At 49.1% G+C, this 27,663-nt stretch overlaps 1 protein-coding gene across 1 annotated transcript in view; it reads left to right on the top strand.

Moving 5' to 3' along the window:
- Positions 1 to 27,663, top strand: part of LOC147668784 (alpha-2-macroglobulin-like protein 1) — a 200,665-nt gene that overhangs the window by 43,277 nt on the left and 129,725 nt on the right. Inside the window, exons 9-14 of the mRNA XM_086948432.1 lie at positions 4,646 to 4,760; positions 5,078 to 5,187; positions 6,846 to 7,010; positions 24,069 to 24,299; positions 25,012 to 25,075; positions 25,305 to 25,450. Of these exons, the coding sequence (XP_086804558.1) occupies positions 4,646 to 4,760; positions 5,078 to 5,187; positions 6,846 to 7,010; positions 24,069 to 24,299; positions 25,012 to 25,075; positions 25,305 to 25,450 (831 nt within the window). The remainder of the gene's footprint in view (positions 1 to 4,645; positions 4,761 to 5,077; positions 5,188 to 6,845; positions 7,011 to 24,068; positions 24,300 to 25,011; positions 25,076 to 25,304; positions 25,451 to 27,663) is intronic.

A 27,663-nucleotide genomic window follows, 5' to 3' on the forward strand; every position in this document is an offset into this window, starting at 1 on the left:
CAAAATGCTATGGGCAAAGGCGGCAGTGGACTTTAGCCATTTCGCAATAGCCCGCTGGGAGACTCCACGTGTCGAAATGCCTCTGCACAAAGCTTTAAAACTAGAGTAATTCTAACTGCATTGCACCTAAAGCATCATTGCACATTCGTCTCAGGCTCTCGCAAAGCAGGTGACCAATTAGGCGGAAAGTGGGATGCAAGGTCGCATATTTAGATGCAAGAAAGTCAAGCGGCATACAACATCCTCAGTTCAGTGTCGTACCACCTGAGCTCCAAACATTTTCATCAGTCTCTTCTGTGGGATGGATGAAAAGGGGTTATGTGAAAATGTAAAGAGTAATTAGAATTACATTAAAACACACAACGATTTTTTTATTTTTGTGTTGACACAAAAAGGCCATGGTACGGCATCAAACACAATAGGTTTGGTCATTCTGACCTACAGCAGGGAGTGAGGGGATATCTGTGCTAGATATAAACGGGAAATAAACACTTTCCACAGGTTCCTCTAAAGAGGAATACTTTAAGATTTTAATATAATGATGTGCCATAGAAACAGCCCAGTAACACCGATACCTAATTTTCACATGTGACTGACCAAAGAGGGAACTCTTCATCACAATGCAATAAATCGATCCTAGGAACTAGAACGAGACACTATTACAAGGCTGTATTTGTAACATTTAAGATACTCGCCAGGTTAGTCCTTGACCTGTTGACCTTGAAAGGTCAGGCGAGTCCCATTGGAATTCAGTCATGTCGCATATGTGTTCCAGACAGATTATTGCAGCAGATGCACTAAACCCGTTGAACCAGCAGCACGTGTACAGCATGAAGGAAGCGGCTGTCCTGGGCTGAAGGTTAAACACATGCTGTAAAGACCTCCAGCAGGTAAAATGCAGAGCAGCTTGATGAGGCTGGGTTAGGGGGCAGCAGCAGCACCTGTGCTGCATTAGGGAAGGGGATGCCACTGAGCTGAAGGTTACAAATTGCAGTACAGGTCTAAAATAGCTAAAACGAGGAGCAGCATGACGAGACTCGGTGAGGGGGTGGATAACGGAACCAAGCCAGTGATGACAGATCCCTGGGACACACGGCGCGCCCAGGGCTCGGTTGCCTTTGGTACACATTATCAGCCGCCTCTGAAGCCGGTGAGCTGCGACCTTTGTCCCATAATCCACGCAGCACATGACAGCCAGACATTAGGTGCACAGAGGAATTGGAAGGACGCCTGCCTGCCTTGAAGTGAGTCTCCACAAACAACGGTTGTTGCGCTATTAGCGGGAGCTTCGTTGCCTAAGCAAGCATCATTCCCAAAGCGGGTTAATTACCAAGCACATGACCGCCGTTTAACTGAGCGGAGTAATCAGTAATATAACAAAGCTGTGATTCCAACCTGCACTTGATGGAGAAACTTTATTCGCAACATTCCTGGATGATCTGCGCTTAAAACTACTACGCGACTTTAAGTCCTACATTCACATAAGAGTTTTCAAATAAATAACTGTCACAAAGATCTCTGCTGTGACCGGAATGTCCCCTGCGCGTTGCACTAGCATGCATCCATGCCCGAACACCCACTTGCGTCGATACATCCTCCTGCCCTGATATCATGCTAATCTAGCAAAGAAGCATCAATCAACCTATCCCCGATAATGCAAGATCTCGGACCGTTTGGCGACATGGAAAGTGCAGCAAGTGTGCACTTATCCCTGAACTGGATTTAGTAAGTAAAGTGGTGGGAAAACTATACCAGGTTTTATCATCTGCGAGAGGGTGGCCTGTTGAAAGTTATGATAGTACAGGCACACAGTGTATGCACTGCAGTTGGGCAGTACATGCATGATAAAACCGTGTGTGTATGAGAACTGAAGCCAATGGAATCCATTATGGATGTCCCTGTTATGGGCTGGCACAAAATGGATGATCAGGACAGCTTCACCAGACAGTGCAAGTGTACTGCATGCATGCTTATGGCTGAAGAGTGGAGGTCCAGAAACTCAGTGGAGTAGCAAAGATACCATGGGCCCTAGGTCAGACAAGGAAAATGGTCCCTTCGACTGCTGTTAGTATAGTAAAGCACAGCAATTGTCATGTATAATGGGCCCCAGTGCATTTCCAAATGCTGCACCAAAAGTGGCTACGCCCCTGCCCAGACACTGAAGAAATAAGGCTGGAATCACAGCTTCCTTTAGAAATTCCACTTACACTTTATTAGAGAGGGGGTGCAGAATAGTTCTTCAGGAGTGCAGCCTTTGGCTTATAGAGGTGAAGGATGTAACTGCAGTACTTGTTATGCAGGATGCAAAAGTTTCTAGGTCAGCCCTTTTCTTTTGTCTAGCCCAGATTACTGCTTCCAAAAGCTGATGACAACCGGACGCCGAAACCTTACACTTAATTGTGTTATAGATTTTTTAGCTTGGAGACAGATCAGTGCTATCTGCTACAAGAAAAGAGTTTGCTGTGCCTTTACTAGAAAGAATCCATGTCAATGCCACAAATCAGTCTTTCTTAATAAAAATGCATGATATATATGTACTACTATTATAAAGTAAAAACTGGGAACCTTTGAGGCAGGTAAACTCTGGAACCACAGCACCAATGCAAACACCCGATTCATCTTTGTAATTCTCAGGGTCTGCAGATGGACATAGGCTATATAAAATAAAAAAAATACGTTAATTAAAAAATTTAAGATAAAAAAAGTAGTCCCTTGGAAGTAGCGCCGGCCGCAACCAGCGTGCTGACATCAGGAGCGCGGGGAGGAGCAGCGTACACTAGCACGAGGAGGAGCGGCGAACATCAGCACTGGAAGGAGCGGCGAACATGTGGGCAGGAGAGGTGAGGAGCGGCGGCGGACGGGAGCGGTGAGGAGCGGCGGCGGCGGACGGGAGCGGTGAGGAGCGGCGGCGGCGGACGGGAGCGGTGAGGAGCGGCGGACGGGAGCGGTGAGGAGCGGCGGCGGACGGGAGCGGTGAGGAGCGGCGGCGGACGGGAGCGGTGAGGAGCGGTGGACGGGAGCGGCGGACGGGAGCGGTGAGGAGCGGCAGACGGGAGCGGTGAGGAGCATCGGACGGGAGCGGCGGACTGGAGCAGTGAGGAGCGGCGGACGGGAGGAGCGGTGAGGAGCAGCGGACGGGAGGAGCGGTGAGGAGCAGCGGACGGGAGGAGCGGTGAGGAGCAGCGGACAGGCGGAGGAGCGGTGAGGAGCAGTGGACAGGCGGAGGAGCGGTGAGGAGCAGTGGACAGGCGGAGGAGCGGTGAGGAGCAGCGGACAGGCGGAGGAGCAGTGAGGAGTGGCGGCAGACGGGAGCGGCGGACAGGAGCGGTGAGGAGCAGCGGACAGGCGGAGGAGCGGTGAGGAGCAGCGGACAGGCGGAGGAGCGGTGAGGAGCAGCGGAGGACAGGCGGTGAGGAGCGGCGGCAGAGGTAGGTGAAGCAGCTGCAGGTCCGCTCATGGGGCGGGTGGGGGCCCTGATGCCTGATTGCTCCCGGACAAGGTCGGGACGGGCTGCTAGTGTACTATATAGACAGAACTAAAGTTTTGTAAAATCAAGCAACTCTTTGTGGCTATTTTGCCCCCTCACATAGGAAAGCTCATATCAATCTTGTATTTAAAGATGGATATTTAAATACATTCAGACATGTTAAATAACTTTGCTCACTTCTCCTAGAGAACACTCTACCCACAAGAAAGGAGCATCTATGGCTTTCCAAGGCAATATACCAATAGCTGAGATTTGTAAAGCAGCTACATGGTGAAACCCACATACTTTTACTAAACAGTACTGTGTAGATGTATTAGCAGGTCAACTGGCAAATGTAGGACCGGCAGTCCTACTTACCTTTTTCCAAACAACTGCAACACCCATAGCTTAGCCAACACTTTCTGGAGGCCACTGCTTTATAGTCTATGCAGAATGTGTGCATCTACAGCGACACAACATTGAACTGATTATATTACTTGCCCTGCAAGCATCTGTTTGTGGCGTGTAGTGCTTTAGAGTTACATGCTCGCACCCTCGTCCCTGGACACCTGTGGCCAATGCAGTACCTACTTACACTATCATATGCACGGGCATCTCTTTACTAACACTTACTCGCACTCTGTTCTCACCTGACTGCGGGAAAACAATCGAACAATGGAGTGGATGCCCATGCGCAATATCGCTGAGAGGAGTAACTTTGTCTTTTGACTCTAGTGACTTCTTGAAGAAAAACAACTTGCACACATCCAGACACAAAATTAGATGGCAGGAGTATGCAGAGCGTGCAAATCTACAGCCCCACATGCTTACAGGGTAAGTAACCTAGTTAATTTTTTATGAGTAAAATTATTTAAAAAATTTGAAATCTGCACCATCCTGCGATAGGTAACCTGCAGTGCAGATTACCCCCTTTTTTAAATCGGGTCCAGTCTCTTTTTCTTACATATATTTAGCGGTCATCTACATTTTCCACAAGCCATTCAATGCTTACGATTTCCCTACTTGAGGTTGATGCATGCATGCTCCCCCTCTCTGAGTCATTGTTCAGACACTTTAGGGATTGTTCCACAACCCCCTTGATCAATGGTCTGTATGAAATCAACACGTTTGCTTCTATCTTGAAGCTGAATAGTTTCTCATATGTTGACTCTTGTTCAGCTTGAAAGGTCTGGATGCTTCTCTAAGAAAGTGGAGCTGGAATTCTTCAACATGAAAGAACGTTCATATACTATGACATTCGATGTAGAGGGCTCGGTGACTGAAGACGACACTGGTAAGTTGCAGACCAACAAAGGAACCCAAAGCTCAGGTGAGGAACACCATCTGCAGACCAAGGTTTTGAGACTGGATTGATGGGAGCTAGGCAGCTTCAGTTTGATAGTAGATATGTTGGCTAGGGCATCTAGGCAGAAAGTTATAACTTTGGTTGCGATAAAAGCATCTTCTGCTGCTCATGGGCACATTCATTGGCCACAACTTTGGGATTAAAGTCATGTTAGATTGAATAAGCACACCTTGGATATATGATTCATCTGAGTCTTCAGCGTTTTTCCGGGTGATTCCTCATGACTGACTTCTTGTCCTCTACAGATGTGACTCTCTCTGGATCCATGTCATGCACGATATCTTCTGATATTGCAACTGTGACGTTTGAAGGGACAGATGATTACTACAAAAAAGGCATACCCTACACTGGCTGGGTATGTAAGAAAACTGGAGGAACGGGACAAAGCGGTCTTTGCAACACAGCTGTTCAACCTGTTTCATTATTTCCTGCGATGTCTGTCTTCCTCTTGAGACACCTGTCTGTCTTCTCTTATTTCAAATCTGTAACTTCTTCCACTCAAACACTTGTTTTCCTCTTTCTACTTGTAAGATATTTTCCCCCCTTTTAACCTTATGTCTTGACCTTCTATCATATCACTGATCTCTCTATCTGCTATCTTTCTTTCATCACCTTTCTCTCATCATCCACTTTACTCACAGCGCTTCTCTTTTTCCTCATCCACATCTATAACTTCATATACCCTTATCAGCATCTGTCACCCGCTGTCTTCCTCATGTGTCTGTATTCTCTGCCTCTCACATCTTTCACCTCATTTTTTCACCTTTTTTCCACATATTCTCACCTGTCCTTCTCAATAGTCTCCATCCCATTTGTCTCTTAAACCCATCTCACCTTTCTTCTTGCACACTTTAGCCACCAATCTCCCATCCTTATCTTCTCTCATCTATCCGTCTTCATCCTAATGTCAAATATGCTTTCATCTTTTTTCTTATATCTGCATCCCACCTTTTATAGAATAAATTTTGCTTGCAAATTTTTTTTATAAAAATGTATTCACTATACAAAGTATAAAAAGCCTATTTGAATGCAAATACTATTTTGCTCTGTATGCTTTAAGTATTGGTGCTTTTTCAATATCAGTAATGGAAATATTAATAAAGGTCTCCGAACATTAATATGTTGAGTACTTTCTGGTTTGAGGCATGTAACTCCCTAACCTTACTGTCATGAGATGAGGCCTATTTTCTGTGAGCTCTGAATTTGTGTTGCCGTCTTGAATTCTAAAACTGACTTGGAGAAAGGACCCTTCACATCAATGGTTGAACACACAAGTTGCTTGTACCCGAATAATCATGTACAGCAATGCCATCTTATTGGAGCACATTGCCTACAGTCAGCGTTGCCACTGTGTATACTACAACCTTCACGGTTGAAGTGCCTTTGCAGGAGTGGAAGTTGGATAGAAATGGGATTTCGCAGACTCTGGTTATGAAATAAAAGTGCAAAGTTCAGATAGTCAGTGACACCTTTAATAGAAAAACTTTTCTCCTTCTCACTTCTGTTCATATCTTTAGCCTCTCTATCACCTGACACATTTCTCTCTTTCTCACACATCTAATGTCCTCTCTGACACATCTAATGTCTTCCCTCATCCCCCCTTTCCATGCATCCTCCATCAGTGCCTCTCTTCTCCTCTCCAATACCTTTTTCTTTGTCTCCCACGTCTTATGTCTCATTTATCACTCTGTTCTCTCTCTGTGCTGTCCTTTCTAAATCTCTGTCCTTTCTTCATCCTCTCAAACATCGTACCATCCCTCTGCCCTCACATACCTCCTTTGTTATCCTCTCACCTGTGTTTCAATCCTGTCTCACACCTCCCTTTCTTCAGCTTCCTACATTGTCTTTCCTTCTCTGACAGTCTCTCCTCATCTCTTGGACCTTAATTATTTCCTTCTTTCTTGCCTGCCAGTTCTACCCTCTAACAATTCTCTATTCCTCAGTCTCACCTTTCTCCCTTTGACCCTTCTCTTAAAGCCACTTCCCATTCTCTTGTCTCTTCTCTTGTTGCAGATGAAGCTTGCCAGTGCTGATGGCACCCCAATGAAAGGTCAGACCGTCTACCTGCTTAGTGAGTGGGGTACGCAGCGACTGAACCAATCATATGAGACCGATGATTCCGGAAGGGTATTCTTTTCCCTGAATACCTCCGATTGGACCTCTTCAGTCAACCTGATGGTAAGTACTTCTCAATGAATACCTCTGACTGAAATGGAGATATCAGAGGGTGCATTCTTTTCCCTGTACCTCCAGTTAGTCATTCAGTCAACTGTTGGGTAAATTGTTTTCCCTGAATACCTCCAATTGATTTTTCTCAGTCAACCTTTGGGGGAGTTATTCTTTTCCTGAATTCCTCTGATTGGTCCTTCTCAGTCAACCTGAGGGAAAGTTCTTCTCCCAGAATATCTTCAATTGGTACTTCTCAATCAACTTGAGTGTGTTAGCTTTTCTAAATACCTCAGATTGGTCCTGCTGAGTCAACCTTAGAATGAGTTCACACATATTGAGGTGGTCAGTCCCCAACAAACTTGCTCCTTAGTGATAACGGCAAGAGAACCCAGATGTTAGGAGGTCATGAACTGCAGCCTCTGGCAAGTTTCACTCCCCCTAAAAGTCGAGAAAAGAACTTCGCGATGTTAGGAGAATCATTTCACTTGAATTTGGTTGACCAATTTATGGACAAACAAGAGTCTTTGGTATTTCTCTCAAGAATGTATATATTAAATAACTCCTATTTTTATACTTGTTTTGCAAATTTCTTACAAGATCTTAAGAATTTAAAAACATAGATATGTCTGATAACCGTTACTTGGGAATTAGAAAAACCGCATCATGTCTAAAACATTTCATTCACTCTAACCAGCACCTTCTGATTTTCGTGTTTTTGTCTCCAAAGATATGCTACTTAGTTCTGGGAACAAACTTGCCACATCGTCACTTTTCCTTTTAACATTAGAGGTCACTGGTAATTTTCTCTGCATAAGATCAAGTTGAAGTGCTACAAAAGTGATTGTGTGAGGAAGACCTCCTGATCGTTTGTATTCCCCATGCTAATAAAAGTAAGCTAATAAAAGTAAGCTATATCTATAACTTTGACACCTTTGCAGAAATGTCCTCGCAATGTAACACAAAATATAATTTTGTCAGAATTTTAAATCTAATTTCATGCCCGCAAGAGACACGGATACATTCATAATTTTGAAAAGTGAAGATCCTTTATCTAAACGATACTGCACAGTTTTAGTAATCAGCTAATGAGCAAACAAAGTTGCAGAAATGAAGGGCTGCTTTCTGACATTGGCAGGTGCACAACTTTTATTGTTGGATTTAAACTTTTTAAGATATAAATTGTAGATTTGGCATGTGGTACTGCTCAAGCAGAGTTCCCCTTTTTTCCATAATTATAAACCGAAACACCTACAAAAATTAGGTGTCACTAATCTTGTCTTAGTGGTGTGTAATTAAATAGGCACAAGCAACATTTTGTGAAGGTAATAAACTTAACAAATTCATCGCGTTAAAAGATCATATTCGTAAAACTTATTTCTAGGAAAGGCGTTTAATTTTCCAATAAAAGCATGATTTTTTAAAACTCTGCACCAGCACCCATTGCCATGGTTGCAAAGTTAAAAAAAAAAACTTACTGACAATTCTTTTCTACTCTATATATTGTATCATCTTTACCAGTGTAGCGGGGTCGGCAGTAAAGGGCAAGATATGGGTCTTCGTTTTCGAGGGCTTTATTTGTGACCACAGATAATCAGTGCAAGTCTTTCTGACTAACTCTTCTTGGTGATCGGCTTTGTTCTGTCAGTCTCCTCCTCCTGACGTTTTCCTCTTCTCTGTCAGTCCGGGACTTCTCCGGGTGTGCGGCGTGGAAGGCTCTGTGGTGCTTTGTTGCAGTCTCGAGGCGTGCAAAAGAAAGGACAGAGCACGTATCAGTCCTTTAGTGAATTCTTTAACATGTGACCGGGATAGGGAGTGAGGGCACACAGACCGTGAAACCGATACGAACTCCGGTGCAAGTAGGGGGGGTGTGAAAGATTCAGGGAAGGGAGGATTATCGGGGAACTACCAAGGGACCAGGTCACGTCACCGACCCACCCTTTCTCCCCCACCAGCCTGCTATACGCCCCCGTACCTGGGTGAGCCACACACCTCCAGGCGTGCGGCTAGGCGGCATCTTGTTGCATGTGGCCTCCTGGCTCCCGCGCCACCAACAGTTTTCTTTCTTCCTCCTCTCCGCCGTAGATGGTGTGGTGCGGTGTGCCAGGGCCTAACACGTGACGGGATGGAGACTAAGTAATGAGACACACACACAAGAGTACTGGGTAGCCGGGAAGACCACGAGCGGTCAGCCCCGGTGTTTATTATACCCTCGGGGCGTGCCCGCCCTGAGGGGTGGAGTGGATGCGTGAACATCGATACATTGTCTAGGAGAGCCCGCCTGGCTCTCTACATTCCTCCTTTATTTCAGTCCGCTTCCTTCTCAGTTCTTGGCCTTCAGGGGGATGCGCACACAAAGTCCCTTAGCCGGTGGCTCGGGCCAGGGTTTGGCCGGAGATGGTACCTTTGGCTTCGGCCCTTCGGTTCTGGGTGACCCCAGCCGGGGACACCTCTTCCTCCTCTCTGCAGAAGTGGCGATAGATGAGTTCGGCAGCGGACTTGGGACTCTCATTGGGTCTTCGATTGGCATGTGAGCGTCTGAGTTTCTCACTGGTGACGATGCTGTCGGAGACTGTCTGACGTCCCATGGCCTGTCCTCTTCCTCTTCCCGGTCCCCCGCTCGTCCTCTCGCCGGCTTGAAACATGACACGTTCCGGGTTACTCTTTGGTCACCTTTCCTGACGGTCACCATGGTTCCTTGGATTTTCTCTATGGTCCACAGGTCCGGTTCGTAAGGGGTCCTGTACTTCCATCCTGGGTGTCGATCATGGACCACCACAGCGTCCCCTTCCTGAAGGTTTGACTCTCTCGCGTGTCTGGCCGCACTTGCTTTACGGTTGGTTGATTCTCTTCGGGATCGAATGGTATCTTCATCCCTCTCTGGCGGGGCCCATGTGCGTGCAGCTGGGATGGTGTCCCTGGGAGCTCTTTTAAACAGTAGATGTGCTGGGGCACATTTGGTGGTGCTGTGGGGCGTCTGCCTGTAAGCTCCTAGGAATTGGTCCAGAGCTGCTTCCGGATCATCTCCGTGATCTACGGCAATCTGCAGGGCTCTGTTAAGGTTCCTCATCTCCGTGATCTACGGCGATCCGCAGGGCTCTGTTAAGGGTCCTCATGAGTCTCTCCACCTCTCCGTTTGCCTGGGGCCACAAGGGGGTGATTTTTCGATGCTTGATTTGGAGGGCTTCCAGGTATGCTTGAAACTCCCTGCCTTGGAAGGGAGGGCCATTATCGGATTTGATTTCCTCCGGTAGTCCCATTGTTGCGAAGATCTTGTTCAGAGTCTTTTTGACCTGTGGGAATGCCGTGGAGGGGGATCACCTCCACCACCGGGAATTTGGAGAAGGAGTCAACTAGAACCAGTGTATGTCGGCCATCCGGGAAACTCCCAAAGTCCAGGCTCAGGTGAGTCCACGGTAATGTCGGGGGGGGGTTCGGTTATGACGGGTGCTGGCGCCGGATCCCCTCCGGTGATGAGACACGCGTGGCAGGCTCTCACCATCTCTTCTACTTTGATGTCCATCGCCGGGAACCAGATGCAACATCGTAGCCTGGCTTTCGTCTTGGCCATCCCCTGATGTCCGACGTGGGCGAGGGTCAGAATCTTGGCCTGGAGGTTTTCCGGCACTACTATGAGGTGCCCTCGCAAGATCACCCCTTCCTCTCCGATGCTGAGCTCGCTCTTGATTTGCCAAATCTGCTGGCGGGCATGACTGACCTCAGGTCTGAGCCCTTGTACCCCATCCAGAAAGTGCGCCCATTGGTTTTCCCGGAGCGCGTGCTTGACTCTGCACAGCGTCTCGTCGTCTTCCGTGGCTTTCCCTATTTCCAGCAGTGTCATGGTCTCCGGGCAGGCGCTTTCTGAAATCATGTGCACAAAGGCGTCCGCCTCGTGACTGTCCTCGTGGTGTGGCCGGTTTAGTGCTGTCCGGGTGTCTCGACAGGTAGTCCGCTGGATTGTTGGCCCCGGGGCGGAAGATGACCTTAAAGTTGTACCCTTGTAGCTGGACGGCCCACCTTTCAATTCGTGGAGGGGCCAGTCGCGATGATCCTGCAAATAGGGGCACGAGGGGTTTATGGTCCGTTACTACCTGGAACTCTTGACCACACAGGTACAAGTGAAAATGCTGGCACGCCCATTTGATGGCCAGGGCTTCTCTCTCGATCTGGGCGTAACGGGTCTCCGTATCCGTGAGAGCTTTACTCGCATAGGCCACCGGCTTCCATACCTCGGCCCCATGTTCTTGTAGTAGTACCGCTCCCAGGCCCACTGGGCTTGCATCAACCACCAGCTCCGTCTTTCTCTTCGGTTGGAAATACGCCATCACGGTGGTGTCCAGGAGGCTGTTCTTTATCGCCTGGAACGCTGTATTGGCCGCCACCGTCCAGTCCCACTTGTGATCGTGACGGGTGAGCAGCCTCAGTGGCTCTGCCAGGTCTGCAAGGTTGGGGATGAACCTCCCGCAATACGTTGCCATCCCGAGGAAGCTCCTGACTTCTGTCGGGTTCTGCGGGGTGCTAGCTGTCCTGATGGCCTCTGCCTTCTTGGGGTCAACTTTCAGGCCTTCCCGGGTGAACGTATATCCGAAAGTCTATTGATTCCTGGTAGAACTCGCTTTTTGATTTGTGGAGCGTCAGACCCTGTTCTGCCAGTCTTTTTAAGGTTGCTCTCAGATGTGCGTGATGCTCTTCGAGTGATCCAGAATACACCAGAATGTCATCACTCAAGTTTATGACTCCACTCAGTCCCGATAACACCTCCCTGATTGCGTTCTGGAACACTTCGGCTGCCGACGAAATCCCGAAGCTCAGCCTCTTGTACCTCCTTAGACCTATGTGGGTTGAGAAAGTGGTGATGTAGCGGCTGTCTCGCTCCAGCTCCAGTTGGGGGTACCCCGCGTTTAAATCTAGTTTGGAGAACCACTTTGCACCGTTGAGGTCCGCTATGATGTCCTCCATGGTAGGGGTGATATGCCTTTCTCTCTTCACTGCTACGTTGGGCAGGCGCATATCCACACACAGCCGTATCGCCCCTAGCTGCTTGGGCTTGGGTGCCACTACGAGGGGAGAAACCCACGGTGTGGGCTCCTTCACTTTCTCGATAACTCAAAGATCTTCGAGCTTCCTTAGCTCTTCCTCCACCTGCGGCCGCAGGTTGAATTGGACTCGCCTGTGTCTTAGGGCCGTCAGGCGTATCGACGTGTATGTGTAGCTTGAACTTCTTGTTCTTTAGCTTCCCCAGCCCTCGGAACAGTTCCGGAAACTCCTCCATCAGGACCTCCGCATGTGACTGGTGCACCTGGTTTGCAAAGAACACCAGCCCAAGGTCTTCGGCGGTGTGACAGCTTAGTAGCGTGCCTTTCTTCCCTTCCGTGACGTGGAATTTTGCTTCGGTTGAGTATCCCCCATGCACAATTGTTGCCTTGATTACTCCACGTAACGGCATAGGCTCGACCCCTCGTACGTGTATATCCTCGCTTGGGAGTGGACCAGTTCAGGCTTCGGCATCAGCTTCTCGTACTGGTCGGAGTCCATGACGTTCACAGATGCCCCAGTGTCTGAGTGCTTGGACCGCCGTGCCATCTACCTTGACTGAGCACATCGGCGGGGGTCTCCTTCGCGCGGATGCCGTGGATGCTCTACCCACGTATGAGACGACGTAAACTTCGTCGTCTTCCTCGTCCTCGTACCGCGGAGGTCGCTCTTGGGCATGGCTGTCTGGTGGTGGGTCGACATCCTCTTCTAGCGACAGCTGGTGTACTCTCCTGTGCAGATTTTTCGGCCTGGTCGTCGCCGGTCTGTACTTTCCGCTCCGACATACTTTGGCGAAGTGGTTCAGTCTGCCGCATTTTGAGCACGTGCGTCCCTTTGCTGCACACGCTGCTGTGGCGGAGTGGGCCTCTCCACAGTACCCGCATGAACTCCCTGGCGCTGTCGTTTGTTGCGGCCGACTTCCGGTGGATCACCTCCACTCTCTCCATCTTGTCTTGCACGGGTTTGGTCGGCGCTGGGGTGGCTACTGGGGTGTACAGCGCAGTTTCCATCTCCTCCGCTCTTACATCAGACAGTTCGTGCGACCTCGCGAGTATCAGGATCTCATCGAGCGATATTCCTGGTTGGCGCAGGATTAGTTTCCTTAGCAGCTTTGAACGGCACCCCACGATGATTTGGTCGCGTATTTCCTCACGTGGGTCTGTGAATGGGCATGTGTTCGCCAGCCCGCGTAGCCGTGCGTAGAACATGTCTACTGACTCGGATCCCGTCTGCCATGCTCTTTTAAACTTGAACTTTTCAAAGTCGTTATTTAATTGGGGGTCAAAGTGCTTGTTCAGAGCGGCCACTGCAGCCTCGTAATCATTGTCTCCCCCGGTGTTGGGAAGAGTCTCAAAGAGCTCATCTATCTCCGCGCCGCCATACAGGATCAGTAGGGACCTCTTGACCTCACCATCCGTCTCCCTAGTGCCCTTGAAGTAATGGTTCAGTCGACGTACCCATGCCTTCCACCTCACAGCCGCAGTGGCTGGATCCAATGGTTCGCTGAACGGTGGAAGCGGCGCCGCTCCCGAATGCGTATGGTGGCCGGTTTGCGGGGCGGGGGCCGCGGATTGGGCCTGTGCCTGATTGTTTCCCTCCTGAGCTGGTGGTGGCCGCTGTACGGCCGGGGCTGGTACACCTGCTTGCTGTGCTGGGACCCCATCTAAGAGGGACATGGTTACCCCTGGATGCTATGCTCGCTTGTGGTTTGCCTTTATCCGCCCTGCGTAGGACCTTGCTGTGCCTGCCGCTTTCCCTGCACCTTCCTTGGCTGGATATCCTGGGGCAGTGGTCGTGTGTAGACCCTTGGCGTGCCCTGTTCTCCCCACCGCGTGGTAGTGCAGCCGTTTGGTTGTGCCAAGTGCTTATTTCCCCTGTAAATTGCAGACGCGGCTAAATGGAGGCAGGGAAACCCGCAGTACTCCCAGCAGCCACAGGGGGCCGCAAGCACACAGGGCCCGTAGCAGCAACCGGCAGAGGAGGCCGTGGCGCGACGCACTGCTGTATGAAAGCGGGGTGGGAGGAGGCGCGGCACGGTGCTCCGCCGGCCTCCGCAGCGTGGGAGCTGCTGTGGGAAATATGCTCCGATGACAGGCAGACGTCGCCAGGAACACGGGCCAGGTAGGCCGACAGGCGCTTGCAGAGGGCTAGCTTCGCGCACTCACCCTGGGCGCTCCACGGTCCCGGCCCTGCCAGCTGAAGGCGCTTCCGACGGGAAGACGCGTGGGCAGGCCGCGGCCCGGAGCAAAGCAGGAGTGGACACCGAGCGCCTGGGGCAGCGCCGACACTCCCTCGTCTTCTCCTGCACGCGCAGGACATCCCACCCTCGTCGCCAATGTGGTGCGGTGTGCCAGGGCCTAACACGTGACGGGGTGGAGACTAAGTAATGAGACACACACACGAGTACTGGGTAGCCGGGAAGACCACGAGCGGTCAGCCCCGGTGTTTATTATACCCTCGGGGCGTGCCCGCCCTGAGGGGTGGAGTGGATGCGTGAACATCGATACATTGTCTAGGAGAGCCCGCCTGGCTCTCTACAGATGGTATGTCTGTTTCTCCACGCTCCTCCGACTCCTGTCTCCTCCGCCAACTCCTCACTCGACTCCGCTCTCCGCTCCTCCTACGCCTCTGGTGAACAAGCACACCCCTGCGTCCTCGCTCGCTGCTCTTGAAGTTGTTGGCTCCTCCCACTCTCCTAGATCCTGCCAGTTAAAGGGACAGCAGTCTTCCTCCTCGTCCCCTGACCCATACAGCCCTCCGGTGCCTCAGTCATTATTCTGTGAAGATAAGAGGGGGGGGTCACGACATGAGTCCCCTGCAGAGGTTACGGAGTTCCTGGGCCGCTGGGGAAGCGGTCTTCCCAGGTTACACACCACCCCCCCTGGAAGCTTCCGCTCGTAAAGTGGATGTCTGGATAAAGTCAGCCCCCGTGTTCTCAACACCCTTTCGATGACCCACTTTGAAGGTGTAGGGCTGTAGGGTCAGGAACCATCGCATGACCCTAGCATTATTCGATTTCGACTGGGACATCCATAGCAAGGGGGCGTGGGCTGTATAGAGGGTAAGCGGGTGCCTCTCTAAATAATAGGCCAACTTTTCCATGGCCCATTTTATGGCCAAACACTCCTTTTCGATGGTAGGGTATTTGAGTTCCCGGGGAAAGTTTTCTGCTGATGTACAGGATGGGGTGGTCCAGACAGTCTTCCCTGATTTGTGAGAGCACAGCCCCTATCCTGTAATCTGAAACATCTGTGTGGAGGGAAAAGGACGGGTAAAATCAGGGATGAAAGAACCGGGGTGGAAGTAATGCGCTTCAGAGTGTGAAAAGCGTCTTGCATTGCGAGGGCGGGTGTGGACAATACAGATTGCTTGACATGTTCTTTCAAGGTGTCGGTGAGGGGGAGGCTAACTGGGCGAATTGGGGTATGAACCGGCGGTAATACCCAATGAATCCCAGGAAGGCCCTCATCTCTTTTGGTGCTGGGGAAGGGGGTATCTGCTATTGCCCTTGCCTTCTCTATCTGGGGTTCGATAAGACCATGCCCTAAAACTTATCCCAGATACTTCACTTTCTGGTAGGCCAGTCGGGACTTCTTGGCATTTACTTTCAGCCCCACGTTTTCCAGCTTTAGGAATACCTGGTGCAGATGTTTCAGGCGTGTTCCAATCCAGACTGAATATGACTATATCGTCCAGGTGCGCGGATGTATATTCAGACATGTCCTTCAGAACGTTGTTCATCAGTCTCTGAAAAGTGGAGGGCGCCCCATGGAGTCCGAATGGGAGGACTGAACTCGTATTGTCCCTCCGCGGTTGAAAATGCCATTTTCTTAAGATCTTCCTGCTTCAGGGGTACCTGCCAGTACCCCTTGGTCAGGTCCAGAGTCGATATGTACTTTGCCTCCCCCAGTTTTTCGATGAGCTCATCGATCCGAGGTATGGGATAGGTGTCGAATGTGGAGATCTCGTTCAAGGCGCGGAAATCAATACAAAATCTTCGGGAACCATCGGGTTTAGGAATCATTACGATGGGGCTAGACCAACTGCTTTTTGAGGGTCGGATCACTCCTGTCTTCAGCATTTCTTGTAATTCTTTTTGAATGTCCTTCCTCCGGTCTTCCGGGATGCAGTAGGGGATTTCTTAGATGATCTTCCCTGGAGGGGTTTCTATGTGGTGTTCCGCTAGGTCTGTCTTGCCTGGATGGTCTGAAAAGGAGGAGGGCTCCCGTAGGGTGGTTTGGAGGCCCTGTGCCTCCTGTTGGTCTAATTCCTCATTGATTACCAGCTGGTTAGCCGTGGATCGGGGATTTTCACCTGGGGAGGGCAACACTGTGAACCCCTTGGGGGGGGGGGGCGAGCCACTTCTTGAGCATATTAATGTTATATACTTGCGTCTTCCTGGGACCTATCCTCCGCTTGTAACTGGTGTTGCTAATGGTTGCGATCACTTGATACGGACCGACCCACTCTGCTCTGAATTTCTGTTTAGAGGATGGTAGGAGGATCAGGGCCCAATCGTTTACTTTCAAACGCCTCCATCTCTTTCCTTTGTTGTATACGTGTTTCTGTCTTACCTGGTTTCATTCCAGGTTGGTATAGGCCAAGTCTCTTAGCTCTCCCAGCTTGGACTTCAGGTGTTGTGCATATTCCAGGGTCTTAAGTGTTTCCTCGGGCAACTCCTGTTCCCACGCTTCTCGGGTCATTTCAAGTAAAGAGCGCGGTTGCCTGCCGTAGAGAAGCTCAAATGAGGAGAACCCCAGGCTGCTTTGGGTTTAGCTTCGGATTACATACAGCGCCAAAGGCAGCAGTTGGTCCCACTCTGAGCCGCTTACTTCCAACATCTTCCTGAGAGTTGTTTTCAGGGTTCTGTTGTAGCGTTCCACCAGTCCGTCTGTTTGCGGGTGGTAGACGGACGTCCTTATTTGTTGTATAGTCAACATGTGACACACTTCTTTCATTAAGCGAGAGACTAACGGGGTCCCCTGGTCCATCAGGATTTCCTTGGGGAACCCCACTCGTGAAAACAGCTCGAGCATCCGATCGGCTACCTGTTTTGTCGTTGCAGAGGTCAGGGGGAAAGCCTCAGGGAACCTGGTTGCATAATCTACTACAACCAGCACATGTTGGTGTCCTCTCCGGGTCTTAGGCAACGGCCCGATGAGATCCATTCCCACTCTATCCAAGGGGGTCCCGATGATGGAGAGAGGCTGTAGAGGTACCGCAGGAGGTTTGGTCATGTTCTTCCTTTGGCATACGTCGCATTCTTGGCAATACGTCATGGTATCCCTATATCACGGGCCAGTAGAAATCACGAAGTATATTCTGGGTAGTCTTTTCGGCCCCCGTGTGTCCCGCCACTAGATGAGCATGAGAAAAGAACAATACCTGCTCTCTGAAGGAGACTGGCACCAGTAATTGCTCGGGGTCTTCTCTTTGTCCTTGTCTATATAGGAGCTCGTTCTTAATGAGAAATCTAGGGAACCGGGGGGTCCTGATCTAGGCTAATGTGGGCACTCTCCCATGCATTGTAAAGAGTGGGGTCGTTAATCTGTGCGAACCGGAAACTGCGGTTGAGCACCCATGGTTCTGGAGACACGAAAGCAAGGAGGGGGTTTTGTTTGGTTCTGTTCTGGGCTCTGCAACCCATGCCTTAGGGTGTTATACTTTGATGGAACATGCGCAGGAAAGGAGGGATTATCGGTACCTATGATTAGGTCTTCTGGAAGAGAAGCTAGTACTCCTACTCTGATAAGGTGGGGATCTCCCTGTTTGGGCTCTAGAGGGATGTTGGCGACTGGGTATTGCTTCACGTCGCCATGCACACAGCGTATACTAACCATTTCCTGCGGGATGTATTGGGACAGATCAACATGTTGGGACTGTACTACTGACTGCCTACAGCCAGAATCTAGCAAGGCCTGGATTTGGGACCAGTTTACCCTTACACCCACATGAAAGCTGTTCCCCATCTCTGCCAAATAAAGGACCGTCTTCGGGAGGTACCCCACCTCCATGGGTTCTTCGGTGGTCTTCCGGCGAGGACATAACTAGGCTATATGACCCCAGTTGCCGCACTCAAAACATAGGGGACTAGGGGGGGTTCTGGTTTCCAGGGTCGCGGTCTGAGTGGTTCAGGATTCCTGTGTGGTTTCTCCTCTCTTTGGACCCAACCGAGCATTATTCTCTGGCTCCCAGGAGGGTGTCTTGGGTTGTGCCCGGGAGAAGGAGGCCGCCATGTCTACGGCTTGGGCGGTGGTCAAATTGTGATGTTGACGCAACCATCTCTGGGTGGCAAACGGCAGGGCTACCAGAAATTGTTCCAGGTACACCCGGTCCATGATCTCTTCCTTTGTACTTACACTGGGCGTGAGCCACTTGTCCGCAGCCATTTTCAGTCTGAAACAAAGTTTTTGGGTTCTCCCCGGAGCACCCCTCTCCTTCCTAAATCTCAAACGGTAAGCCTCTGCATCCAGGCCTAAATGGTCCAGTATTATCCGCTTGACCTCTGCATATGTCGTGTCTCCGTTAGGGTTCGCTATTTGATAGGCCGCTTGGGCCTACCCCACCAACAGCAGGGCAAAAAAGGGCCACTTCGCCAGGGGCCACCCACATGCCCTGGCGACTCTCTCGAAGTTCAACATGAACGAATCCGGGTCCTCACCCGATTGATACTTCTGTAGGGAGACCCCAGCCATTCTGTGGGGCACACCTCGGCCTTCACTACCTCCGGTTGTCGTCCAGCTCTTAGGGGGTTCCCCGACTCCGGAGGTCATAGCCGCCTTCATTATTTCTGTCTGCCTCGGCGGAACAGATCTGCTGCATTACCCATTCCAGGTGCCCTTGTCCCTTTATCAGCTGCTGTATTACGGCATCCATCTCTTCTATACAGAGATCAGGGTTGCCCGCATTCTCCACCACTGTAGCGGGGTCGGCAGAAAAGGGCAAGATATGGGTCTTCGTTTTCGAGGGCTTTATTTGTGACAACAGATAATCAGTGCAAGTCTTTCAGACTGTAACTTCTTGGTGATCGGCTTCGTTCTGTCAGTCTCTTCCTCCTGATGTTTTCCTCTTCTCTCTGTCCGGGACTTCTCCAGGTGTGCGGCGTGGAAGGCTCCGTGGTGCTTTGTTGCCGTCTTGAGGCATGCAAAAGAAAGGACAGAGCACGTATCAGTCCTTTAGTGAGATTCCTTCACATGTGACCGGGATGGGGAGTGAGGGAACACCGACCGTGAAACCGATACGAACTCTGGTGCAAGTAGGGGGGGGTGTGGAAGAGATGCAGGGAAGGGAGGATTATCGGGGAACTACCAAGGGACCAGGTCACGTCACCGACCCACCCTTTCTCCCCCATTAGCCTGCTATACACCCCCGTACCTGGTTGAGCTACACCTCCAGGCGTGCGGCTGGGCGGCTCGTGTTGCAGGTGGCCTCCTGGCTTCCGCGCCACCAACGGATTTTCTTTCTTCCTCCTCTCCGCCGTGGATGGTATTTCGGTTTCTCCATGCTCCTCAGACTCTCCGACTCCTGTCTCCTCCGCCAACTCCTCACTCTACTCCGCTCTATAAACTCCTCCTACGCCTCCAGTGAACAAGCACACCCCTGTGTCCTCGCTCACTGCTCTTGACGTCGTTGGTGGCTCCTCCCACTCTCCTAGATCCTGCCAGTTAAAGGGACAGCCGTCTTCCTCCTTGTCCCCTGACCCATACGGCCCTCCGGAGTGCCTCCAGTCATTATTCTGTGAAGATAAGAGGCGGGTGGGTCACGACATGAGTCTCCTGCAGAGATTACAGAGTTCCCGGGCCCCTGCGGAAGCTGTCTTCCCATGTTACAACCAGTGATGTTTACCGACACAATGAAATGTTGTACATTGCTGTATCTGTGCTATAGTCATGCACATTTTCCTTGAATGCATTTTGCAAGCCTTTTATGCAATAAACAATTTCTTCCTTCTCATAACACCCTAATTGATAGTTTATTTTTATCATTCTGAGACTCCCATACGCGAGTCCCCAATATCAAATGAATTAACCCTTTTTAATTAAAGTTGCAGGTACAGCAAAACGGATATCAAAGGTAATTTGGATGAATGGAGAGCAGTAGCTATCTATGGCTGATTTGATTAGCTGTTTTGAGCAAGTTGTACTAATGTGTTTTGCAATGTTAAGCATTTGTATTTCTCACAAAGAGCGATCCATATGTCCTTGCGAACCGGGTATTCCTAATAAGCAGAAACAATGTTCACAAGGAACTAATTTTTAACAATTATTTAATTTTTGCTGCAATTAGTATGTCCTGCTTGACTCAAACAGAACACATACATAATGGCATAAAATATTTACTGTCTGTGTATTTACATTTTCACATTCGAAAGTGATTTGTGAACCCCAGTGAAATGACCATAATAAAACCAGTGAAATGTGTTGCTATTGGAAGACTTGTGGCGGTGGTTATTTGTAAATAAGAGGAGTCAATTGAAGATGTAATACAATCAATTCTACAAGGACCACTATATGGTTTGTTGGGGATCTCCATTTTTAATAGTCGACAAAGTTTCAACCCTCTCAGGGTATGGGTTATCTTCAGGACAGAGAATCTGGGGACGAGCAACCCAATGAGGGTGACCGAATAGTAGAAGTCCTTCTTAATAATTTTCTGGGTACTTCTCAATGATCGCAAGGATATGTAATTCCCTTTATACAAAAGCCACAGCTTGGCTTCAGTTATTTACAGTTACCGGGATTACTGTAGGTCCAAGTCTTAGTTGTGATTTGTGTCCAAGGACGAAGCAGTGCTTCAGGAACTGAGGCATGGTGTCATGCATTTGACCGTGACCTTCAGTAAGGCCGTAATTAGCAGTGGAGGTCCTTTTTAAAGAAACCATGTCTGTTTCTGAGTTGTGGGTCATTAATATGCAAACAAAAGCCACTAACGGTGCCTGCCGTCTTGCTGATTTGTTTCCCTGACGGTTACCGATTATACCTTAACCGAACTCCATGCCTCATACTATTGAAGCATTACCCTCAATACTTTGATGCTACTCACAACCCACAGGAGACACCCTTACAAAAAGAAGCGTTTGAGGACTTCATGGTTGAGAGGGTTCCAAACAAGAGGATCTCTCTAAAGATGAAGATAGGACGCCACTGCTCATGAGAAGCTATATGTACATTATATTATCACACTATATTATATTATACTATATTATGTTATATTATACTAAATTATATTTCAAGATTAGGGGTCCACCTCCAAAACAGGTCTGTCTTGTATTGAACATAATTCTGTACACTGTTAGAGCAACTGTTAGGAAATTCAGGAGTGATAGTAAAAGCTTTGAGGCTAGTTATTTCTTTTAAGGCATTGAAGTGCTTGTGCTGAGTGAGATGCTTCCCAAATCTCTGCTTTCAAAATGACATTTGGGAGAAAGTGCCTCTTTTACATGGTTAGGCCCCCGGTTGTGCCTGGTTTTGATGTGGTTTCGAATGAAGTGCACAGGGCTCCTGCAAATCAGGTCCCTTGTGCCAATGCTTCTTCCCTGAAACAAACTCCCAATTGGTACTTCTACACTCTGTGAGTCCCTAGTAAATGGTACCCTGGGTACCTAGGGCCTGGGAGCTGAAGAGGGTTCCCTGGATCCCCCTCCCTGGGCCCTGCCACTGCTTTGCAGCTTGCATGCACCTGTGAGGGAAAAAACGACAGTCTACATGGCACCCTGTCTGGGTGCCTTGCCAACCAGCACTGCCTACAGGCATAGGTAAGTCACCTCTCTGGCAGGCCTCACAGCTTTAAGGCAGGGTGCACTATACCACAGGTGAAGGCATATCTGCATGAGCAGATATGCCCTTACACTATTGAGGCCCTTTTTCCTAATATTGAATGTGACAGGGAACCCATAGACTACATTGGTTAGGAACTTAACAACGTGAGTGCCTCAGAGGTGCCCCCTCCAACCCTACCAACTCTGGTGTGGTCTCTGACTGGCTGTAGGCAGCCAGCCACCAACGGATATATTTCTGGACCCGTGGGTATAAAGCCCCTGCTCTCTGGAACCAGAAATAATGCACATCCTTGGCAGGTGTCATATCTCCTCCCCCAGAATGGGCCAGTGCAGAAGCTTCAAAGGCCTGCCACCTTTGTAATATGACTCTCCTCCTCTGCTGCTAGCAGCAGATGGCAGTCCCTGGCTTACACCTCCACTTTGAGTGGAACAATTAGCAGGAAAGATTCAAAAGAACAGAAGGTGTGCCCACCACTGCCAATCCCACCCCTCGGGTGGGGAAGAGCCCAACGTTCAAACCCCTTTAAAGATGGGGAGACCCCTCCAATCAGTAATAGATCTATGCCTCCCTCCCAGCGGAGGGTGGCATAATGGAGGGTACTGTCACCCCAGATAAGGTACTCATTGGCCCGGCCTGCTACAGCTCTAAAACGCCTCCTAAATTTTGTATTTAAGTGGCTCCCCCAAACCTAGAAATTAAATCTGTGACAACCTAAAACAAAAGGAAACCTGGAAAACCAGCGTTGGAAAGCAACTCCGTGGAACTTCGCTCTGTGCCATCCCCACTCCCAAAGTAAATAAAGGCACTTACCTGGCCTGTGGCTGCCACCTCCTCCACATGCCGCTCTCCCACCTCCTCCACATGCCGCGCTCCCACCTCCTCCTAGCTGTCCTTCACTAATAACCCCTACGTTGTATGTCTTGTATGCATGCGCACTCACAAGATGTGCAATATAGGGGTTATCAACTTATCAGTGAAGTTGGACGGCTAGGAGGAGGTAGGAGAGCAACCATGTCGGGGAGGTGGCAGCCACGGGGCAGTTAAGTGCCTTTCTAATTACTTTGGGAGGAAGAGGAGCCGGCTAACTACGCTCTGTACGGAGTCATAGTTATGCCTGAACTCCGCTTCCGCAACGGAACTGGGCAAAACTCGCAACCTCCACTGACTAAGCGTAGTTACCCAACTGGGTTTACAAAAAGGACAACCCTGCAGAAAAGACTGAGGACGGCCTGTCTCCAGCTTCTGTGATCTTACAACCAGCACCATCTGAAAGCCCTGGGAGGTCTGCTGCCTTCGAAAAAGACTCCAATCTTCCATGCACAGCGGGCCTGTCCTGAAGAAAAGTACTCCGGATCCAGGTGGATCTGCATCTCCTGGTCACTCTGCAGCTGACGCCCACGGCCCGAGTAGGAGTGGTTCACCTGTGCAGTAAAGTCCTCCGGCGATCCTGACCTCGTATCCAGTGTTGTCTGACCTCTCCTGTCCTCCACAAAGATGCCTGCATGTGAATCCAGAGGCTCCCCCCAACTGCGACCTTCTCCGGTAAGAAGGCTCCAGTCGAAAGGCACCCCTGCTCCCAAAGCCCCTGGGCCTTGGTGAGCTGAATCGATGGTGCCATTATGAACCCCTACACCCCCAACTTACCTCTTCTGCTGTAGTTGATCTTCCTCTTGTGACTTACGGTGCCACACCTGCAGCCTCTTGTCGAAAGAAGAATCCCTATTGAAAAGCATTGGGCCTCCGACGTCGAATTGGCACCCTGCACCCGGCAGCCCCTGTGCTGCTTCTTGAGTGGTGTGTCCATTATTGATTGTTGTGCAATAAATGTCTTATACTCCTCTGCATTAGGCCTCTGGCTGCTCACCCACACTTCCACTAATAGAGCACTTTGGGTTTCACATTGAGCCCTGTACACTTTTGCGGAACCCCTGGACTCTGTGCACAGTATCATCACCTAGTGGACATTGTGTAGCTTGGTGCACTTATAGCGGGTATCTATAGGTTTGGCAGAGGACTAAAATATGGGTCAATGCTTGCATGGGTTTAAATTGGAGATGTTGCACATCTGACCAGGCAGGAGAGCCTGTCCCTGCTTTGCAGATGTAGGAAACTGCATCTTCCATTGCATCTGTTGCAAGGCATTGGAAGTCCCAGCAGTGTAATACATAGTGCCGCCCACTGAAGTGCATCACTGGTAGTTCCTACATATTTGCAAATGTTGAGTATCTAAATATTTTTATACTTCTGTTCTATGTAGGGGAGCTTCAAGCTGGAGCAGCAACCTTGGGAGTATGGAAAAGTGGTGCCCCGCTATCAGGATGCCGACATGTGGCTGAAACCCTTCTACTCTAAGAGTAAGAGCTTCCTGAAGATACACTCTGCACTGGGCGAGCTGCCCTGCGGTCACACACAGGACTTGCAAGTGGACTACATCATCCAGCGAAACGAGCTGCATGAGCATGCAGAACATATGGACCTGTTCTACCTGGTAATGTCCTGGGAAATATATTTGAGGAAGTGGGGTTGAATTGAGAGATGAGGCTGACACAGGGAAATTGTTGGTTTATAAACCAATAGGATCCACAAAGCTGAAAATATAAGCCGTAATGCTGGTAGCTCCCACACCTCACAGAAAGACAGGGAATTGTGGGCTAAGGTCTGATTCCACATCTAGTAACAGCCAGTGGCACACAGATTACTAGGCTTAACTGTTGCTTCAGTTCTTGTCTTCTCCAAAGGTCCTTAACCAATGTCATACCCTGACTAGCCACTAAACGACATTGTTATCTTAATTGCTGTGTGGTTCATGCAAGATCTAAGCTCAAACTGCTGCTGCATTGTCTCCTCCCTCCAATTCAACACTCCTAACATCCACTAGATGTCAATTAGCCCCATAATGCAAGGTGCACATGAGGGCTTGTAGTGTATGAGTGTCTGAGAAGGTTGCAGGTCTGGTAAGGACCACCTGTTTATCCTTTAAACATCACAAATGACCGCATGAATAGTCAGTCATGAGACCTTGTAAGAGTTAGCTAAAGGACATACGTGCATGTGTCTGATCGGGTGATACTAGGCCACCTGAGTCAAGTGTCATCAGGGTTCATCTGGGTTTGGAAGCATAGTCCTGGGGTCATCAGTAACCTGTATCATGGCTCTCGCTACCAGGACACCGATGCTGACTGGTTCAATCCCTCCCCCAGGTTTCATCCAAAGGAGGAATCCTTCACGAAGGAAATAAGAAGATAGCAGTTGACAAAGAGCATGGTAGGTATTTTTGCCTTTTACTCTGTTCACTGTTGTGAGCTCTACACAGCTCCCTTCCTGCTCTGACTCCACTGCGTCCTGACTCGACAGCGATAGAAAGCTCCTTATTGCACAGATCTATGCACTTCTCTTTACTTTGTGCATAGCCCATTGTCTCATGATTATCCCATGTCTGAAGATGACTATCTAACCACCACCTTCTCTTTTTTCTTCTCACTCCTCATCGCAGTTCTTAAGGGCACCTTCTCCATTGAACTTCCTATAAGCACAGAGTTCGCACCTTTGGCCAAGGTGTTGTTCTTCACCATCTTTGAGGACGGCGAGGTCGCTGCTGCCATAACTAATCTCAACCTAGTGAAGTGCTTCAAGAATGAGGTGAGCACTCCGTGCCTGCCTTTCCTACACAATACAATAAATTTTACACAACTTTAAAATGTTGCTAATTTAGTAGATATGTTAACCACACTATACAAAACTTGGCCAAATATCCTCTTATCGAAATAGAAACTTTGAAAACAATTGAGTTGACTGGTGATGAGAGGAGGTGATCTACACAGTATATCTTCTTTGTGATATAACGTATAGCCTTTTCGAAAGGGTGGTGGGGGAGAGGGGGAATGGGGGTTTGTGTGGTCTCACCCGAGGCCTGCTAACTCTATCCTCACATCAGTGTCTAAGATATTTTAGGTCCGTCTTCTCAGACTCACTATCTTTTAGTATGCATACCATGGGCTTTGGTACCTCCATTGTTTTTTGGATTAGCCTCTATTAGCAATGATTGTCAAATCATGCATCGGCTCAGCCAATTGGAGTATGTCTCGCTCACATGATGCTTTAGCTAATTAAATTTATCCTTCCGCTTCCAATAGAATTCTTGCTTTGCAAAGCATTAGGGACTACTTCAAAACAGGTGATGTTAAAAGTAGTAATTCCATTATGATACACCTGCCATAACCTGTTTCATTGTGGTCAAATTCAGGGATACTCCGTTAATCGACATGGACAAGTACGAAGCTGTCAGTCCTTCCACTAATTGAACTTGTGGCATTCTGATCATGCACAAATATTGTCAGCAAGCAATTAATTCAAGGCCTCAATCGGTTGCCTTAAATATTTTTCCTGTACCTCTGTTTGTGAAATAGTCACTATTATTGGGGCAATGCTGACTGAGCACTGTAATTGGGTTATTTTCTTCTTGGTATCAAAATTAAGACAAATGGAAGCAAAACAAGTTTGTGCCTATCATTGTCAGCCTTTGGCCTAACCGCTTCAAAGTGGAACACAAAGTGGTGCACTCGGAGCTGGAGCACATCACTTCCCAGGCCATCCACTCCCAAGAATCTTTTGTTTGGTAAATAGGCAAATAGAACAATAACTTGATGCCTGATTTAGACTGGCTGATATCCCTTCCGTCTTATTACAAGTGCATGTATGCTTGGATGTAGTAGACTTGTAATTAGGTATGTAGTACACTTGTAATACGGTGGGCGTGATATCGATCATGTTTGTAATAGAGTCCTGTCTGCCAAACAGTAAATGATGCCCTTAGTTACTCTTCCATTTCAGAAATCCAGACCTCCACCCACAACACAAGAAAAAAAAGGTACCTTAACATGGCAAACCTCCACACACAACACAAGTAAAATCAGACCATCAGGGCAAACCTGCACCCACCACAGAAGTAAAACCAGCACCACAACAGCTGGTTGGCAGCACAGTCCTCTCCTCCTTTCTTTGCCACATAAAGATGGCAAGTCTCTGAAGATGCCTGGCTAGCCTGTACCACTCTCAAATAGCAAGCCCTTGCAGTGTATCCCTTTCTTTGCCTGGCAGTCCATGCAGAGGGAACAGGGGTGTAGTTTGGGTATTGTTGGGGAATTTGTTGCTGTCTGAATTACCCTGGTGAGATCAGAACACCCCATGCCCCCAATGGGGGTCCCCTGCTCATGGCTATGGCAGAGCACCAGTATCTGCATCTTCTCTTGCAGTGTGCTAAGACATTTCTATTTTACATGCAAACCAGATACAAGATGGGATAATGCAAGGCAAACCTTTGCAAACTCCCTTGAAATGGATGAGATATTCTGATTAACTAACACATACCTTGGCACACTGGGTGGGTGGGATCAACTATCAGTGGTGCATAAGGCGCAGTGGCTGAAAGACTCAGAGGCCCGAATGGCTCACTTTACCCTAATTGTTATATTTTACTACCCAAACAGTAATCTGATGCATTTCTTTTGCATTTCCCTGCTTTCAACAGGCCCCGTGCTGCACCACTGCAGGGCAAGCAACATTAGTCGAATCATTAGAGGTTTAAAGAAGGCCTACATTATTCCAGTGAAATCTTTTTTTTTTTAAACAACATTTAGTCTGGCCAATCTCAAGCAATAATTTCCACAGGCTCAGTGTTCGACATTGCACACCTAATTTGCTCAATCTCTGTTGTGGGAAGTTCTGTGTGCCCAGAATTGCAGCATTGCACTTTCCACATGCCTGGTATTTTGGATGATAAGATTTTCAGAGCCTTGTGATTGCTACTGACCATTTCACCAAGAACAGTTATGGTCAATACTAGGCACCCATTA

Source organism: Lissotriton vulgaris, unplaced genomic scaffold (genome assembly GCF_964263255.1).
Source record: "Lissotriton vulgaris unplaced genomic scaffold, aLisVul1.2 SCAFFOLD_2599, whole genome shotgun sequence".
Classification (NCBI taxonomy): Eukaryota; Metazoa; Chordata; class Amphibia; order Caudata; family Salamandridae; genus Lissotriton; species Lissotriton vulgaris.